Below are 19,928 nucleotides of genomic sequence, written 5' to 3'. Positions count from 1 at the left end.
TGAAGGACCAGGCGGGGGGATCCTTCCCTCATTTTGCATATTGTGTTAGCATGATTTGTTTGGAGCAGGTTCTCTTCCACTCTGGAATTTTGAACCCCTAATCTTAAGCAGGCAATTCCCCCACCCCCAGGCTAACTTTTGGCTCTTCCGTTCAAGGATTTCTTCAAAAAGTTCCTCTATGAGCCCCTTCCGGTGGAGTCTCACCTTGACCACTGCATGCACGATCACTTCAATGCTGAGATTGTCACCAAGACCATTGAGAACAAGCAGGATGCGGTGGACTACCTCACCTGGACCTTCCTGTACCGCAGGATGACCCAGAACCCCAATTATTACAACCTTCAAGGTGATTCCTTTCCCTGCCTCCCCCACCCCCCGACCCATTCCAGTCAGCTCTTGGACCGTTTCCAAAACTTTCCAGATATGCAGCTTCTGACTTTTTTTTAATATACATTTTTTATTTTTTCCAGTATAAACATATTTTGTGGACAGTGACTGGGTCTTTTTAAAACAACACTAATAATAGTGATACAAATATGCATAAATATAAGTATAAGCGGTGGCTCAGTGACTGACGCTGAGCTTGTCGATCAGAAGTTTGAATCCCTAGCACTGCATAACAGACTGAGCTCCCATTACTTGTCCCAGCTCCTGCCAACCTAGCAGTTCGAAAGCACATAAAAATGCAAGTAGAAAAATAGGAACCACCTTTGGTAGGAAAGTAAAAGTGTTCCGTGTGCCTTTGGCATTGAGTCATACTGGCTATATGACCACGGAGATGTCTTTGGACAGCGCTGGCTGTTCTGCTTTGAAACAGAGATGAGCGGGAACGACTAGCACATATGTGTGAGGAGAACTATCTAATCTTCCAACTCCAACAAAATTAGTCTCTTTCCATAATCCTTTATCATTTTTCCATTACTGCATTTTTCGGTGTATAAGACGCACCTTAGTTTTTGGGGAGGAAAATAGGGGGGGGGGGGGAATTCTGCCTACCAGGTATTCATTTTTATTCCCGTAGCACCAGAAAAGCAAGCAAACACAATAATATAATAAAATGACACTTTTTGCCACTTTTTTCCTTTCCCCAGGCAGCCAGATAAAATCTTAATAAGCTTAAGATTTCTGGGCATTCAGCCAAAAGCAATTCACACCTTATAAAATGTAACAAAGCTGAATGAACAAACCAGCTCAAGCGCTTGCCTGAAGGAAACCATTGAGAAAACTCAGATAGGAACTCTCTGCCTTGCCCTTGAGAGACTTATCTCCCAAAAATAGAAACTGGACAAAAGAAGTACCTCTTAAAGCAGTCTTCAAATCTTTTGTACTAGGCTTCTCCCAGCTGGAACGAACCCCCAAACCCCGGGAAAAGCAATCTAGAGCTTCACTCATTAGCACCTCATTAGGGCTGAAAAAACGCTTCCAAAAAGCTACATTCGGAGTATAAGACGCACCCAAATTTACACCCTCTTTTGGGGGGGGGGGGGTAAGATACATCTCAAACTCCAAAAAATATGGTAATTCATTTAAACATAAATAACATTTCTTTATGCCATATATTTATTATCCCCTACTAAATGCTATCATTTAATATTTTAAGAATTACTTATTATTCCACTATAGCTTTAATATTCCTAATGTGTAGGATTACTAATAACGCCAAATATTAACAATATTTGATCAGTCCGCGGGAGTGTATCTCAAAACCCTGCAGCTTCTGACTTTTGATCTGTTCCTCTGCCCAGGCGTGTCCCACCGGCATCTCTCTGATCATCTTTCCGAGTTAGTGGAGCAAACGCTGAGTGACCTGGAGCAGTCCAAGTGCATCAGTGTGGAAGATGAAATGGACGTGGCGCCTCTGAATCTGGGCATGATCGCAGCTTATTATTACATCAACTACACCACCATCGGTAATGGGTCTGGGGGAGAGAGGGGTGTGCGTTTGTGCGTTATGTCCCTCGCTGCCACAGCCTCCAGCCTTGGACCGCGGGATCTGATGCAGCTTCTCTTCCTTTCTCAAATTATCCGCTCTAGAACTCTTCAGCATGTCCCTGAATGCCAAGACCAAAGTGAGAGGTCTGATTGAAATTATCTCCAACGCTGCGGAATATGAGAATATTCCTATTAGGCACCACGAGGACAATCTCTTGCGGCAGGTAAGGGAATGATCATCTCTGTATCCCATGGGAGGTTCCTGACTGTTCTGACCCAGGTCCCCAAACATGACAAGCCCTCTGTATTTAAGTCAACGACTCCTTTATTAGGAGTGTCGGCAGCCCCGACAAAAGGTTTCTCTCTCACCGCAGGCTAACAAGTCAGTCTGGCAGGGAGATGAATACCATATTTTTCGGAGTATAAGATGCACCAAGATTTTGAAGAGGCAAACTTAAAAAAAAGAGGTTTTGCACTCTGCAGACCTCCCCAAAACTGAATGTTTTTCGTCAAAAAAGGGCATGCATAGCCTTTAGGGGGCTTGTAGAGTGTTCCTGGGGCTGGTAGGGGAGGGGGCAAAAACGAGCAAAAAATGGGTGGCCACAGTTGCTCTCTCTTAATTGGTTTGTTGAGAAATGTATAGAATGACAATTGTCTCCAGGGATCCATTAGCAGAATCAACGTAGCAGATTGTAAGAAGCTTGCGGATTTCTTGCAGAATCCCATGTGTTTCCTGCACCCCCTCAAAGGCACCTTTTCCCAAGGAATGCTCCAATTTCAATATCTTAAATCAGGGGTGCCAAACTCGATTTCATTGAGGGATGCATCAGGGTTGTGTTTTACCTTGCGGGGGGCAGTGTGGGTGTGGCCAGCTCAACCTCACTCATGTTGGACGCAACTGTGGTGGCCTGAGGCTCTGCCAGTGAAAACGGGTTCTCGAGCTCCGTTTTTGGCTGCGACGGTCTCCTGCAACTCTCTGCCAGTGAAAACAGAGCTCAGGAGGGCCTTAGAGTTGCTCCATGGGCCAGATCTACTGTAAGCATCCCGTGGGCCGGCTCCAGCTCCTGGGCCTTAAGTTTGACATCCCTGGCTTAAATCCTTCTTTGATAAAATGAAAGTGGGACCTTGGTGGGTAGCAAATGGAGATGGAATTGTCAGGGTTCCAAGTAGCATCCAAAAGTAAATCAGAGTCCAAGGCAAAGCATTCCACAAAGTTCCAATTTATGAAGAGAGCCATGTTGGCACATCTGGGAAAACCTGAATCTGAAAGCTTCCCGATTTTTCCCCACCCAGTTGAAACTTCAAGATCTTGCCCCCACACCCAAAAGTCCACCATATGATCCCATCTCCCACTGCAATGGTGGCAGTTCCACCCATCCAGTTCTGGTCAGGTGCAGAAGTGCACAGACAAAGGATGACCTTGGCTTTCTAGAAATAATGTTGTTAAGGCTACATAGCATCTAACTCCGTACAATCCTCCGTCCCATTTTCCCACCATAGAAAATGCAAAGTAGAATAATGGAAAGTGTGGCAGGCCAAAGATCCACAAGAAAAAAATGGCTGCAGGCCTGACAGGCAGTTTGTGCTAGTGTATGGTCGTGTTTGATGCTTAGAAGACCCTCCTCCTTCCTTCCTTCTCCAGCTGGCCCAGAAAGTGCCCCACAAGCTGAACAACCCCAAATTCAACGATCCCCACATCAAAACCAACCTCCTTTTGCAAGCGCATTTGTCACGGATGCAGCTAAGCGCAGAGCTCCAGTCAGACACCGAGGAGATCCTGAGCAAGGTACAGAACGGGAGGGAGGAAGAAGAGGGAGGAAGAGGGCCTTGCCTCTTCGGGTCCGGCAGGAGCATGGTCCGGCTGGCTGACTCGGTAGGGGCTTTGCCTGGCACCCTTAATCTGTTGTCTTCCTGTCCCCAGGCCATCCGGCTGATCCAAGCCTGCGTCGATGTCCTGTCCAGCAACGGCTGGCTGAGCCCCGCCCTGGCGGCCATGGAGCTGGCCCAGATGGTCACCCAGGCCATGTGGTCGAAGGACTCCTACCTGAAGCAGCTGCCGCACTTCACCTCCGAAAACATCCGGCGTTGCACCGAGAAGGTGAGAATCGACCCTTGGGCTCTACCGTTGTAGCTCAGTAAGGAAGAGCAACGGAGCAGCCCAGGGAAAGGACACGGCAGGCCTTAGCAATCGGGCACAGCAGAAAATAGTCAGAGCGAAGTCCCCAATTGCATGAGAATTTAAAAAAAAATTTAAATCAAAGCCATATATTTACAAGATTTATATCCAGCTGAATTGAAGAACTCTGAGCTGGGCTGGCTATACTGGAAAACTAACCAACCGGCTTGGAAGGGTTAGAGTTCCCAAGGGCTGAGCTTAGGAGAAGGTCTGGTGCTGCCTCTGGGCTTCCCTGAGGAGTAATTGGGAACCAGGGAGGGGCGCAACTTATAAAATAGCACTAGCACTTAAGATTTACATACCGCTTCACAGTGCTTTACGTCTCTCTTTAAGCAGTTTACAGAGTCAGCATGTGGTCCCCCAATAATCTGGGTCCTCATTTGACCCCTCTCGAAAGGACGGAAGGAGAAGTCAACCTTGAGCCGGTCAGGATCAAACTCCTGCCAGTGGGCAGAGTTTGCCTTCTAACCACTGCAGCACCAGGAAGGAGAAGGGGAATAAAAGGAAGGAGGGAGGAAGGAAAAAAGGAAAATAGCAATAGTACTTAGATTTATATACCACTTCACAGAACTTCCCAGTCCTCTCTAAGCGGTTTACAGAGTCAGCCTTTTGCCCCCAACAATCTGGGTCCTCATTTGACCCACCTTGGAAGGTTGGAAGGCTGACTCAACCTTGAGCCAGTCAGGATCAAACTGGCTGTGGGCAGATTCAGTCTGCAATGCTGCATTCTAACCACTGCGATACCAGGAAGGAGAAGGAGGAAGGGAATAAGAGAGGAAGGAAAGGAAGGAAGCAAGCAAGCAAGCAATAGCAGTTAGACTTACATACTTACAGAGTGTGCTGTGAACTGCTTGCAGTTCAGAGAATTTATTCAATCAAGAACTGCCCAGCTGCCCCCAGAGCTACAGCTGCCTGTAGGGTGGGTTCATCCTGCTTCTTTCTGTTCCGGCTGCCCATTGCCAAAAAGCAATGGCAACCCCATAAGTGGGAGCACAAGGCCTCCAACTGATTCTCCTCTGTGTGTCAGCTGATACTGAAGAGTGTGTGGGGGTGTTTCAATGACACTGTAACCCGGAGGCTTTTCCCCTTTGGGGGGGGGGGGGCTGCCTGCTCAACCTCCTGCCTGTCGTTCTGCGCAGGGAGTGGAGAGCGTGTTCGACATCATGGAGATGGAAGACGAGGACCGCAACATCCTGCTCCAGCTCTCCGACGCCCAGATTGCAGACGTGGCTCGCTTCTGCAACCGCTACCCCAACATCGAGCTCTCCTACGAGGTGGTGGAAAAGGAGAGCATCCACAGGTAAGGAAGGAGGGGCCGGGAAGGTTGCAGGGGGAGGGCTTGGGTGATGCAACTTACAGTTTGCTTGATTTCTGATATCGCGGCTGATTGACGGACGCAAGACTGGTGGGATGGACTCGGCCGCTGGGGAGGAAGGAGAGGACAGGGCCTGAAGCTAAAAGAAGCAATGGGTTCTTCGGTTTCGGAGTGAACTAGTTTGTTGTTGTTGTTGTTGTTTGTGTGTGTGTGTGTGTGCCCATGCATGCAAGCTAAAGAATGACAAATTTGGTAAGCAGCTTCTCAACAATTTGTACTGAGGAACTATTACAGAACTTTTAAATAAAGATCCCGTGAAGGGTTAATACCACTTTATAAGGCCACACTTGGAATACTGCAGTTTTGATTACCACAATGTAGAAAAGATGTTGAGACCCTAGAAAGAGTTCAGAGAAGAGCAACAAAGATGATTAGGGGACTGCAGACTAAAACATATGAGAAATGGTTGCAGGAACTGGATATGTCTAGTTTGATGAAAAGAAGGACCAGGGGAGACATGATAGCAGTGTTCCAATATCTCAGGGGTTGCCCCAAAGAAGAGGGAGTCAAGCTATTCTCCAAAGCACCTGAGGGCAGAATAAGAAGCAATGGGTGGAAACTAATCAAGGAGAGAAGCAACTTGGAACTGAGGAGAAATTTCCTGATGTGAGGACAATTAATCAGTGGAACAACTTGCCTCCAGAAATTGTGAATGTTCCAACACTGGAAGTTTTTAAGAAGATGTTGGAAAGCTATGTGTCTGAAGTGGTGTAGGGTTTCCTGCCTAAGCAGGGGTTGGACTAGAAGACCTCCAAGGTCCCTTCCAACTCTGCTATTCTATTCTATTCTATTCTATTCTATTCTATTCTATTCTATTCTATTTAAATTTACTTTTAGAAGAGCATGAAATACTTTGGACTCTCTCATAGCTTTCAGGTTCTCCATTTTTAAAATAAAATTGGGCATTCAGAGGCGCCTTCTCTAACTTTAAACTTACAAAGGTGGCAAACTTTCTGTGAGAGCTGGTGTAATAGTTAAGGCACCTGGCTAAAAGCTGGAAGACTGTTGAATTTTAGTTCTACCTTAGACACAAAGCCAAATGGGGACTTTGAGCCAGCCCTTCTCCCTTAGCTCCGAGGAAGCTGGTAATAGCAAACCACTTCCGAAAATGTCCAGGCAGTCACCAGGACTCGAGATAAAAAAATAAAAAAATAAAAAAAAAAATCTGGGACAGGATCCCATGCTGGAAACGCCAAGCTTTTAGTCCTCTGTTGCTCCTGCAGCCTCTTTGGCTTGTAGCGGACTGGGAAGGGAGCGAAGGCTGCAAACAGTGCTGGGGAAACATGTGAGTCTACTACTTGCTTTCTCTCTCCAGTGGAGGACCTGTGGTCGTGCTGGTGCAGCTGGAGCGAGAGGAGGAAGTAACCGGGCCCGTGATTGCCCCACTGTTCCCACAGGTAAGTGGGGTCCTTGGGGAAAGATTCTGGGAAGCCTATGGATGATTCAGCTTCTAGGAGAGGCTGAGTGTTGTGGCCTGTCAGCTGCCGGCAGAGCTAGCAGCAGAGCCGGGGAAGGAGGAGCCCGGGGCAACTCTGGGAGGCTCTGATGAGGAAGCAGAGGCAGTTGCAAAGCTGGGGCCTTCCACCCCCTCACCCCCCAGGTGGAGAGGCAGCTGTCTTCGGGGCCTGAGCTGAGTGATGGGGAGGAGCAGATGGGGCCCATCCCAGATGTGTGTATGCTTAGAGAGGAGAGGAGAGCAACGGAAAACAATAAGCCGGCTGTCGGGGAAAAGAAGACATAGACCAGGGGTTCCTGGTGGCATAGTGGTTAGAGTGCAGCACTTCAGGCTATTTCTGCTGACTGCCTGCAGTTTGGTAGTTTGAATCTTGCCAGGGTTGACTCAGTCTTCCAGCCTTCCGAGTTGGGTCAAATGAGGACCCAGATTGTTGGGGGTAAAAGGCTGACTCTGCAAACGGCGTAGAGAGGGCTGTAAAGTCTATGTGCTATTGATATTCCCAACCTTTTCTATAACCTGCACTCGTAGAACGCTTCTGATATATTCTTGCACCCGTTAAAAAAGTAAATAAATATATGCATATACTCTATACTTTTGAAACTTCTAAACCAGAGGTAGTATTCAGCAGGTTCTGTCCAGTTCTGGAGAACCAGTAGAGGAAATTTTGAGTAGTTGGGAGAACCGGTAAATACCACCTGACTGGCCCCACCCCCATCTATTCTCTGCCTCCCGAGTCCCAGCTGATCGGGAGAAAACGGGGATTTTACAGTAATCCTTGCAAGGACTTTCTATCTTGAGTTCTCATTGAACAGAGACTGTTCTTACCCCGTTTTAGAAGGGGGAAAAACTTTCCTTTGTGACTTATTACTTTTGGGGTTGTTTATCCAACATGATGTTTAAACAGCGATGGCTCAGTGGCTAAGATGCTGAGCTTGTCGATGAGAAAGATGGGCGGTTGGAATCCCTAGCGCCACCTAATGGAGTGAGCTCCTGTGATTTGTCCCACCTTCTGCCAAGCTAGCAGTTCGAAAGCACATAAAAAATGCAAGTCGAAAAATAGGGATCACTTTGGTGGGAAGGGAACAGTGTTCCATGCGCCTTGGGTGTTTAGTCATGCCAGCCACATGACCATGGAGTCGTCTTCAGACAGCGCTGGCTCTTCAGCTTTGAAACGGAGATGAGCACTGCCCCCTAGAGTCAGGAACGACTAGCACATACGTATGTGCAAGGGAAACCTTTACTTTTAGCTTTATCCAATGTGACAAGACTGTTCCTTCCCTGTTTGACTAAAGGGGTCTGTTTTACTCGTCAGTAAATGGTTTCTCATTGCTGGCAAAGGCTGGGTCAGAACAAGCAAGGGTCTGTTGGGGCTGAGAATACACCGTCGTTGTGCGCCTCACTTTGTCCTCTTTGTTGATTCTTTCCTGCAGAAACGCGAGGAAGGCTGGTGGGTGGTGATTGGCGACTCCAAATCCAACAGCCTCATTTCCATCAAGCGACTGACGCTGCAGCAGAAGGCCAAGGTAAGACACGCATCTACGTCAGTCTTGGTTATTGTTCTGACCCAGCTGCCCAAACACGATCAACCCTCTGAAGTGAACTCAAGTATTCCTTTATTAGGAGCGCTGGCAGCCCCGGCAAAAAGTTTCTCTCTCACCGCAGGCTAAAAAGTCCATCCGTCTGGAAGATGAATAGTTGTCTGTCCCATCTATTTGTCTCCACCCCCTGCCTTTTATCCCCAGAGCTAAGGGGCCTCGCTAGCAGCCATGGCTCTTCTGTCCTGAGGACCGGCCAATAGATTTCCACTGTTCTCCTCACCTTTGCCTTCTGTGCATCCATGTGTCAGGCACTGGGCCCAGCTGTTCCTCCTCTTCCTCATCAGCCACCTCCAGACCTGGGAGCTATTGACTCTCCATCTGAGGGCTGACGAACGGCCCAGGCTCTGCCTCTGTCTCTCTTTGCCAGCTCCATTCCCTCTTTCCCTCCAAGCTCTCAGATTTCCCTGAATAGTTTCCAAAGAGAAGCCAAAATCCAACCATGAGATTTGGAGCTTCCCATCAGCCAGTCCAATGCTCAGAGTTTCAGGGTTTACAAGTAGAATTTGCAGGAACAGTCCAGGACAGGAGTTCACCCTAACCAAAAGCAGCCACGTATGAAACCAGGTAACACTGATGAGATTACTTACTTTGGTAATGAAAAGTCTACCAACCCCCTCCCCCCCCCCCAACTCAGAGAGCATCAAGGACCCAACGGTTCAACCCCACTCTACGAATATCCACTTCTATTGAAAGCAGGATTCTTGGAAGCTAAATTCTGTTCCCTGTGTCACTTTTTTTCCTGCCTCACATTCTGTAATGTCCATTGCCCTGCTTGTGGTTTAGCGGCTATTGATTTAAAAAAAAAAAACCTCTGGTCTGAAATGTCAAAGTTAAAAAGCTAAACAAAGCATGAATTGCACCCGATTTTATTGTTAGCCCTTAACATGATTCAATCTGTGTATTTTCATGCTTTCCCCAAAGAGATGCCTATTGCGTTGAGCTGTTTCTTTTTCCACTGAAAGCAAAGCTGGGAATTCTGGGAGTTGAAGTTTGCCAGGCTTAAAGTTCCCAAGGTTGGAGATCCCTGCTAAGAAGGACACCCCACCATTATTTACCACTGGGAACTGTATATTTCTTTGCAAAACCCAGAGAGAATATTGGGGATGCAAGGGTTGAGTTACAGCAGGGGTGGGCAACCTTAAACACTCAAATAGCCACAAAGGTCCTAAACAGAAGCCCCCCGTTCAATTCTGGAGCCAACCGGAAGTCCAGTTCCCCCATCATAGAGTCTCCTCCTAGCATGGCATCCTTTTTCCTCTGCTGATCGGAAGTCCGGTTCCCCCACCATAGAGTCTTCTAGCATGGCATTCTTTTTCCTCTACCTGTCCTAACTGAAAGCCCTATCAATTGTGGCACTGACTGGAAACAGGGAGCTGCAGCAGAGGGATGAAAGAGCCACATGCGGCTCCAGAGCTGCAGCTTGCTGACCCCTGGCCTAATCCCTGCTTTTTGCAGGCAACCAGTTCCTGTTGATCCGACTTGTTCTAAAAACCCAATTCTTTTGCTATTTTAGGTGAAACTGGATTTTGTGGCTCCAACCACCGGGACACACAACTACACGCTCTACTTCATGAGCGATGCCTATATGGGCTGTGACCAAGAGTACAAGTTCAGCGTGGACGTAAAAGAGGCAGAGAGCGACAGCGACTCCGACTGAGTGACAGGCTGAACATCCTTGGTGATAGGACCTTCATCAAGTTATTGTGGACTTTCTTGGAGCAGATAACCACCATAGGTGGTTGGAAAGCTGTTTTGTAGATGTTCTCAGTTTCTGATTCCCTACATTGTCTAAGCCCCAGTCAGCAGGTGTAGAAAGGGACTTCCACCTTTTGTGTTCCTGCCAGCATCTTCAGCTTTTCCCTGGTTTTTTTTTTTAAACTCAGCAAAACAAGCAGTAGTTTTGATGTACAATGTTTGGAGTAAACAAGCAGACTTGATTGTTTGGAGATCCTGCTAATTTTCCAAAATAAAACTTCCAGGAACTAACATGGGTCCCTTTTGGGGGGGAGAGTAGTCCAAGTGAAGATAGTTGTTAGAGCCATGGTGGTGCAGTTTAGAAGGCAGTATTGCAGGCTGACTCTGCACACTGCCGGAAGTTCGATCCTAACTGGCTCGAGGTTGACTCAGCCTTCCATCTTTCTGACATTAAATGAGGACCCAGCTAGTTTGGGGCAAGAGGCTGATTCTGTAAATTGAAGACGGCTATAAAGCACTGTATATAAGTTTAAGTCCGATTACTATTCCTCCTTCCATTCTCCCTCTCTTCTTCCTTGCATCCTCCCTCCCTCTCTCCCTTTTCCTTCCTGCCTGCCATCCATGGTGGCACAGTGGTTAGAATGCAGTACTACAAGCTAATTTACTGCCCACAGCCAAGAGTTCGATTTGACCGGCTCAAGGTTGACTTAGCCTTCCATCCTTCCGAGGTGGGTCAAATGAGGACCCAGATTGTTGGGGGCAAGAGGCTGACTCTAAACCATTTAGAGGGAGCTGCAAAGCACTGTGAAGCGGCATATAAGTCTAAGTGCTATTGCTATATTGGTTCTGCATATTTCTTGATGACCTCCCATGCTATATGGATTTGCATTTTCTTGCACATGAGACTGGTGTAATCTTCTGCCATTCTATTATCTGGTGTAAACAGTAGAAACCATTTTTAAAAATAAAATCTTAATTGCAGGAGACTAAATATAATTTTGCCCTCCTCTGGTATTTCTAACAACAGGGAAGACTTAACAAAGAAGTTGAAAGCACCCCTTTTTCCTACATCTGACAAAATTATTCCTCTAGGCTGTGTCCCATGAGCAAAAATGAATTCTTTGCGGGCCGCAAATTGTGTAAACAGGTTGTACATTTTCAGCATTCTGCCTACATCTGATTTAATAGAATTCAGAGTTCCAGTAAGCCAGGCAAGCAGGCATTATAGTGCTGATGGCTACTGAAAGCAGAATCCCATTTTAGTTTTGTGGGCGGGACTCTTAACAGCTCCTTTGTAATAAAAGGGTGAGCAGATGTCCTTAGGATTTGCAAAAAAACAACAACAGCAGCTGTTTGTAATCCTTGGAAAGTGGCAAGATCCTATGAATGAACCAATTGGAGGAAGTGAAGCCAGTCAGGAAATTTGAACAGCTGTCAGATGAGAAACCAGTAAGGTACTTAAGTAATCATTGAACTGTTTAGAGTGCAGGAGATGAGACACTCTGAGTTAAGAGTCTTGTGTTTGCCAAATAGGAAACCAGCTAATGTAGCTTAGGATATGGTACAGCTCTGGGGGATGTATCTATGTCAAGGGAAGAGCGATGCCAGAGAAATGTGCAGATTATTCAGCCACTGCAGTAATTAATCGTGCAAATAGGTTTTTTTTTCCCTCTTTTTGCTACAATGAACAAGCATCAATGGAAGAAGTGCTACGTGTTAAGGGGAACAAGTGCCAGGGAACAAAAGATCAGAGAGCTGACTGCGGATGAATAACTGAGGGGCTAAGAGGACTTCAGTAAAGTTATTTTTGCTTGAGTGTTACAGCAAGGCTGTCGTACACATCTTTTATTTTTCTTTTATGTTTAGATCAAAACTTTAAACTGCCAGAAGGAAGCCACCTTTTTTGGCTTCCTCTTTAGTCAAAGATAAGTTATTATCGGTACATAACCAGCAGGTAGCAATAGCACTTAAGACTTCTATACTGCTTTTCCTGTACGCTACTTGGAGAGTCCAAGCATGGGTTAAATTCTGTCTGACTGCCCTGGACTGAATTGAAAGATCTTTAGCCACGCCTTCTCTTCCGGCTCCTCAGATTTTTCAATTCAGTTCTAGTCCAATGGACACGTTTTAAGTGGTTCCAGACTATCAACAGAAATTTACCCTTGACTTGGACTTTCCAACCAAATAATTCCATTCTGCAAGAAAAAAAAAAGGTCTTTAAATCTCATTGCTTCTATTACTGCTGTGTGTTGCCGGCGTGTATTCCGGGCTTCTCCGGGCATGCACAGTTTGTCTGTCTTGCTGGGTGATGCGATCCGGCTTAAGAGCCGACGCAATCGCCCTTTTCTCTTTGCGCAGCGGCCAGGGGTCCGAGGGGGCAGCCGCTTGCGTTATATTGAGCGTTTTGGCATGACGGTCAGTGGTGTGAGGACCCAGCCATTTGCGCCATCGCCCTGGCTACTTTGAATTTGGCACCGCTTTTTCCAGCAGCTAGTCATCGCCATTTTAAGTAAGGGAAAGCTTCTGGTGGCTATTTTAGTTGCAGTTTTGCCACGTTTTTTTCTCTGAGATTCGTGAGTCAGTATCGGAAAGCGGTGGCAGCATGACTTGTTCTGCCCGGTAATGCGGCAGTCAGTCGTTCCCCTCCACTGAGCGGCAATTGACCAAGGACAGCGAGGTGTTGGTCCTTCCCTTTAGGCCTCCCTCCAGCTGTTTCCTCTGCAGGCGCTTTGGACTGTTGGATTTTGCGCCAGAGGCTTCCTCGTGGAGGCACTGCCTTAACTACTCCTCTCAACCTTCGACCTGCATGCCTCTGAAACAGCAGCTGCAGCCATCCTCACATTTCCATTGTTCCCGGTGGTGAGTGGAGCTCAGCTCACAGCACAATAGCAGACAATGTTAGTCAGGAGGCAATACAGCCAGGGCCTTCTACCACCAGGAGCATTACCAGACAGGCTAGCAAGGCAGCCTCAGAGGCCCTCAACAGGCAGAGCCAGGCGGGGGGAAAGAAAGGAACCAAATCTCAGGACAAGGTTCCCCCCCCCCCCCCCCCCGGAGCCAAAAGGCACCAGACCAACAGCCTGAAAGGGCCCAGCAACAGCAGGTGGCTAGATCTCCTGTCCCTTCAGTAGATTTAACAGGGCCCCAGCCCCTGTATAGCAATAGCAGTTAGACTTATATACCGCTTCATAGGGCTTTCAGCCCTCTCTAAGCGGTTTACAGAGTCAGCATATTGCCCCCACATATCAAGACCCATCTAGGTCAGATAGTAAGGATGAGGACCAAGAATTTTCATCAGGTGCTTCCTCTGTTTCAGCTGGCTCTCCCAGACCATCCATGGGAGATAATGCTGATTTATTTCATTGCTCCTTGGAGACAGAGGATTCTCCTCCAACCTTAACACTGGCCCCACAACATTTCCTGCCCCGCAGAGCCGAAAAACGAACACAGCCTGCAGAAGACCAGGGGCCAACTCTCTCCTCTGAAATGCAGGAAGTCATAGCCAGGGCCATTTCCCAGGCAATTGCAGAAGGCCTCAAGCAATGTGCCAAGTGTTCCCGCTGGTCCAAGTCCTCACCTTCTAGGGCTGTTCCTTCAGAGGTCCCCCAGGGATCCGCATCTCCCCATTCCTTGCTGGACAGCGAGGATTCGGCTGTAGATGAGGTCATTCCAGAGCAGGAATTCTCTAGGGATGAGGGAGCTGTCACGGATAAGCCAGGCTTTACCTGGTTGTTTAAACATGCCTCGTTCAAGACCATCTTGGACAAAGCCAAAACGGCCACCCGCATGGGAGTAACTACCTCCGATCCAGCAGCAGTAGATCCATCTGACCCTAGTGAAGGTCTGTTTGAGGAACCAGTAGTTCCCCAGGAGATTGTGCCAGTTCCAAAATTATTCCTGAACGTGGTACAGAGACGGTTCAACTGGGCACCCTAGCCATGCCTGGCAGCAGTGACAAAAGAGGACTTATTAAAATTGCCTCAGGTGGATCCTCTGCTACAAGCTCTTACATCCTCCTCAGTCTTGCCCTCTGACTTGTTAGAGGGCTTGAAGGCAGAGGATAAGAGGTCAGAAAGGGCATGTCACAAGACCTGCCTGGGCCATTAAGACAGCCACTTCGGCATCTTTCATGTCCAGGGCCTGCCTCCTCTGTCTCAGACAGATTTCTGCTAAGTTCCTGACAGGTGACACTAAATTGAGACAGGAGTTCAATAAGGTTTTAGCGGCAGCAGAATGCACTGCAGATGCCACCCTCAACTCTGCCAAGTTTGCTTCCAGGGCTCTGGCTTCTAATGTCACCACCAGGCAGCTCTTGTGGCTCTGCCACTGGGACGCAGACATGAGATCCAAGTGGAAGTTGGCCTCTGTCCCCTTTAAGGGAGGGAAACTTTTCGGGGAAGCTCTGGACCCTGTCCTAGTCGAGAACAAGGACAAAAAGAAAGTTATGCCGTCTGTCACCAAGAAAACAGAGCGCAAAAGTTCTGGTTATTTCATAAGGCAATCCTTTCGTTCCTCAGAACTGTCCACTAGCACCGGTCAGTACTACTGTCCATACAATCAGGAACAGGACCGGTCTCAGGACCGTCAGCCCTTTCGGGACAGGGCCAGACAACAACCCTTCTCCAAGCGGCTCTTTTGTGGCAGATCAGGCTCTAGGCCTTTCCGTCGCTATAAGTGACAGCCAGCTGATGGCTCCCATCGGAGGGTGCCTGCAACTATTTCAGGACCGATGGGAACAAACAACGTCAGACCGGTGGGTACTTCAGACAATCCGTCTGGGTCTGACCCTAGAATTCATTCCCCCTCCCTCGTCACTTCATCTGCTGCCCCACTCCCTCCTCCCCAGCCAAAAAGTCCCTAATAGAGCAAGAGATCCAGCACCTTCGGGAGATAAGGGCAATAGAACCAGTACCAGCAGGTCAAGAAGGGTCAGGTTTTTACTCAATCCTGTTTCTAGTCCCAAAGAACTCAGGAGGGTGAAGGGGGATATTAGATCTAAAGAGATTGAACTACCAACTAGTGTACAAACGCTTCAAAATGCAGTCTCTCCAATCAATCTTGAGCTGCATCAGGCCAGGGGATCTACTAACATCAATAGATCTCAGAGAAGCGTACCTTCACATCCCTGTCCGCAAGGCCCATCGCAGGTTCCTGAGATTCTATTATGCAGGAACACACTATCAATACAGGGCCCTGCTGTTTGGCCTGTCATCGCCCCCCCCCCCCGAACATTTACAAGGATTCTGGCAGCCATGGTAGTGTCCCTGAGGTCGTGTCCAGTGAGACTTCAAGCATACCTGGACAACATCATCATCAAATCACTGTCCCGCCAAGGATTCTGACAGCCATGGTAGTGTCCCTGAGGTCGTGTCCAGTGAGACTTCAAGCATACCTGGACAACATTATCATCAAATCACTGTCCCGCCAGCAAGCGGGCAGAGACCACCAGATGACCATGAGAGCCCTTCAAGACCACGGGTTCTCCATCAACATGGACAAAAGCCATCTCACTCCCACCACCAGGTTGCTGCATTTCGGGGCCATCATAGACACTAAATAACCAAGTCTTTCTGTCGCAGGAGCGGATCCCCAGCCTCAGACAACTGATCCTTCAGGTGAGAGCCTCACAGACCGCACTATAGTCCTGCTGTTGAAATTCCTAGCCAAGATGATCTCTTGCCTCTCGATAGTACCGTGGGCGAGGCTGCACTCACAACAATGAGTGTCTTCTACCCCACCAATGGGCCAAGAAGAGCAACTCCCCAGCTCTGATTCCAGTTCCCTCAAGGTCCAACAGTCCCTGTGGTGGTGGGACTCTCCTGCACTACCCAAGGGCAGTCTCATTGGTGAGCCACATCGCCTAATCATCACTACGGATGCCAGCCTCTTCGGATGGGGGGCACATCTGGACAATCAGGTCTCCCAGGGCAGGTGGTCCGACGGCGATCTCAAACACAGCATCAATTGGCTGGAATTAAAAGCGGCGAAACTAGTTCTCTTTCACTTCCAAACGACCATCCAGGGCCAGCATGTGATGCTGTTAACAGACAATGTGGCCACCAAGGCACATGTCAACCACCAGGGGGCACTCACTCCAAGTCCCTGATGGTGGAGGTGGAATGCCTGGGGAGGTGGGCGGAGAAACATCTGTCATCCCTTCGAGCGAAGCACATCTCTGGGGTGAGCAATGTCCAGGCAGATTGCTTGAGCAGGGCCACAATCGATCATTTGGGATGGTGTCTGCACCTGGACCTCTTCCTCAAGATCACACGGAGGTTCGGCCGCCCCTCAGTCGACCTGTTTGCCACCCTGGAGAACACTCACCTCCCTCGCTTCTTCTCCAGGTACAAGTCCCCGAAGGCAGAGGAGCTCAACGCTCTGCTTTGCTGCTGGCCACTAGGCCTATTCTACGCGTTTCCACTGCTTCTCCTTCCCAGTGTCATCTGAAAGATTCTCACAGAACAGGCGGAAGTTCTTTTCAAAGCACCATTTTGGCCCAGACAGGCATGGTTTGCTGACCTTGTGAGCCTCTCCATCACCAAGCCGTAGAGGATTCCTCCAGGGGAGGTCCCTCTCAGCCAGGGGGCCCTATCACATCCGGAGCCCCAATGGTTGCAATTGGCCATTTGGCACTTGAGAGGGACCTCCTAGAGAGGAACAGGCTTTCCTCAAAGGTCATCCAAACCATTCAGGCAGCACATAGACCATCTACTACCAGAATTTATGAGGCCACTTGGTCAGCCTTCACAAAATGGTGCGTACCTAAGCAGATAAACCCTGCTTCAGTCTCTATGCCGCAAGTTTTTGACTTTTTGCAAGAAGGATTGGACCAGGGGATGGTGGCCAACACGCTTCGTCGCAAAGTGGCGACGCTCTCCACCGTCCTCACTCCCAGCAACCACCTATCCCTAGCACGTCATTCCAAGGTCCGCAGTCTCCTGAAGGGAGCCTCCAATTTGTGGCCCCCAGTCATTCATTGATACCCAACTAAGGAGTTGAATATTGTACTTAGGGCTCTAGTCGAGGCTCTGTTTCAGTCAATTCGTACCTGTGACCTGAAGCACCTAACCTTCAAGACAGTATTCCTGACCACATGTAGGATTTTGGAGATGGCGGCCATGTCAGTCAGGGAGGACTTGTGCGTCATACATCCAGAAAGGGTCGTCCTCCGCTTGGATCCTTCGTTTCTTCTGAAGGTCAACTCTTGGTTTCATCAAAGCTAGGAAGTCATGTCTTTGTCCTCACCCAAGACATCCTACGGAACGCAGAAGGCACAAGCTGGATGTGCGCTGAACCATTCGCAAATACATCAAGCTCACTGCGGCATTCAGGCGATCGGAATCGCTTTTCATTTCCTTTCAACCTGCTACCATGGGGCGCAAAGTCACCTCCGCCACCATCGGCCGATGGTTGTGTGCTTGCATCGCCCTTGCCTATAAGCTGCAGTCTAAACTGGTACCACGCCCCACTCTATGAGGAGCGCCGCATCCACAGCAGCCTGGGCGACCCAAACGCACATAGAAGAGATCTGCAGAGTGGCTACATGGGCTTCACCATCCCAATTTGTTCGAGCTTACAAATTGGACAAATTTGCTTCAGCGGAAGCAGCGTTTGGGAGACGGGTCCTTCAGGATATTCATGCCACTGGAGAGACCATTGCGTCAGGTTCTTCCCGCCCTAGTGACATTTAACTTGGGTATGTCCCATGCTTGGACTCTCCAAGCAGCATACAGGCAAATGACAATTGGCTTACCTGAAGGGTCCTTTTCTGTACGCTGCGAAGACAGTCCAACCCCGCCCTAGGGTCTCTCTCACAGCTTCCATGTGTATATGTATTGGACCTTGATGTGGATTTGTGACTTCGTTACCAGATTTGACTTAAGCAACCTATTTTGACTTGAACTAAGAACAGACTCAATGGAACCACATTTGAACAGTGGTACAGGTCCACACCTTCATCGAAAAATCTGAGGAGCCGGAAGAGGAGGCATGGCTAAAGTTCTTTCAATTCAGTCCAGGGCAGTCAGACAGAATTTAACCCATGCTTGGACTCTCCTCGCAGTGTACAGAAAAGGACCCTTCAGGTAAGCTAATGGTCATTCACAGTGCTTTACAGCCCTCTGTCAGGCTACGGCCCCCAACAATCTGGGTTGGCATTTGACCCACCTCGGAAGGATGGAAGGCTGAGTCAACCTTGAGCCAGTCAGGATCGAACTTCTGGCAGTAGGCAGAGTTAGCCTGCAATACTGTATTCTAACCACTGCAGCACCAGGAAGAAGAAAGGGAATAGATAGGAAGGAAAATAGCACTAGCACTTATATGCTGCTTCATTGTGCTTTACTGCCCTCTCTAAGCAGCTTACAGAGTCAGCCTCTTGCCCCCCAATAATCTGTGTGGAAGGCTGAGTCAACCTTGAACTGGTTAGAATCGAACTCCTGGAAGTAGGCAGTGAATTAGCCTGTAATACTGCATTCTAACCACTGTGCCACCATGGGATGGACTCTGCATCTCTCTACATTCACATAGCACGTTGTTTTCTACTAAGCTTCCACGAGCATTTTGGTTTGGCATTTAGGCACTCCCCAACTCATAACTTCATGTCGGGTGTAGGAACATACACAGCACACCCAATGATTCCGATCCTGGGGAAGGAAGCGGAATTGAATTGTCTGGAGAAACTGTCAAGTGAGTGTCAGGGGGTATCTATCCCTAAGACACATTTCCACTGTCATGAGATTAAAAGAGGAGACGAAGCAGATGCTCTAAGAATCTCAGAAATCCGCATTGTGATTTTTTCTCTCTACTCATCACGTGTTTGTCTTTCTGCTGGAAAGAAGCTGGATGGGGTTGCAGGAAATGCAACGTCCCAGCAATGCTTGAAAAAACAAGTCAGGTGATTGGAAGGGTGATTGCAGCTGCATTTCAATGGAGGAGAAAGAACACGGATAAGGCAAAGGAAATGATGAAAAAGGTGGCCTATATCGGGTCATTCATAAGTGAAAAAAAATCTAAGAGATGATTATTCTTAAAAAGACGTGGTGGCTCAGTGGCTAAGACCTGAGAAAGATCAGCAGTTCGAATCCCTAGTGCTGCGTAACGGAGTGAGCTCCCGTTACTTGTCCCAGCTTCTGCCAATCTAGCAGTTCAAAAGCACGTAAAAAATGCAAGTAGGAAAATAGGAACCACCTTTGGTGGGAAGGTAACAGCATTCCGTGCGCCTTCGGCGCTGAGTCATGCTGTCCACATGACCACGGAGATACACTATATTGCCAAAAGTATTCAGTCACCCATCCAAATAATCAGAATCAGGTGTTCCAATCACTTCCATGGCCACAGGTGTATAAAATCAAGTACCTAGCCATGCAGACTGTGTTTACAAACATTTTGAAAGAAGAGGTCGCTCTCTGGAGCTCAGTGAATTCCAGCGTGGAAATATGATAGGATGCCACCTGTGCAACAAATCCAGTCCTGAAATTTCCTCGCTCCTAAATATTCCACAGTCAACTGTAAGAACGTGGAAATGTTTGGGAACGACAGCAACTCATGCACGAAGTGGTAGGCCACGTAAACTGGTCCAACATCAGTGTGTGGTCACAAATGTGCTTCTGGAAGAATGGTCAAAAATTCCTATAAACACACTCCTGAACCTTGTGGACAGCCTTCCCAGAAGAGTTGAAGCTGTTATAGCTGCAAAGG

General features: G+C 48.2%; 1 protein-coding gene across 1 annotated transcript in view; it reads left to right on the top strand.

The window, feature by feature from the left end:
* Positions 1–10,679, top strand: part of SNRNP200 (small nuclear ribonucleoprotein U5 subunit 200) — a 69,775-nt gene extending 59,096 nt beyond the window's left edge. The window contains exons 37-45 of the mRNA XM_032229010.1: positions 157–346; positions 1,746–1,910; positions 2,035–2,156; positions 3,575–3,718; positions 3,854–4,030; positions 5,248–5,408; positions 6,799–6,880; positions 8,370–8,462; positions 10,051–10,679. Of these exons, the coding sequence (XP_032084901.1) occupies positions 157–346; positions 1,746–1,910; positions 2,035–2,156; positions 3,575–3,718; positions 3,854–4,030; positions 5,248–5,408; positions 6,799–6,880; positions 8,370–8,462; positions 10,051–10,194 (1,278 nt within the window). The 3' untranslated portion in view covers positions 10,195–10,679. The remainder of the gene's footprint in view (positions 1–156; positions 347–1,745; positions 1,911–2,034; positions 2,157–3,574; positions 3,719–3,853; positions 4,031–5,247; positions 5,409–6,798; positions 6,881–8,369; positions 8,463–10,050) is intronic.
* The last annotated feature ends 9,249 nt before the right edge of the window (positions 10,680–19,928 follow it).

This window comes from Thamnophis elegans, chromosome 13 (assembly GCF_009769535.1).
Source record: "Thamnophis elegans isolate rThaEle1 chromosome 13, rThaEle1.pri, whole genome shotgun sequence".
Lineage (NCBI taxonomy): Eukaryota > Metazoa > Chordata > Lepidosauria > Squamata > Colubridae > Thamnophis > Thamnophis elegans.
The sequence above is the reverse complement of the archived record's forward strand: the minus strand, read 5'-3'. Positions and strand labels throughout refer to the sequence as shown.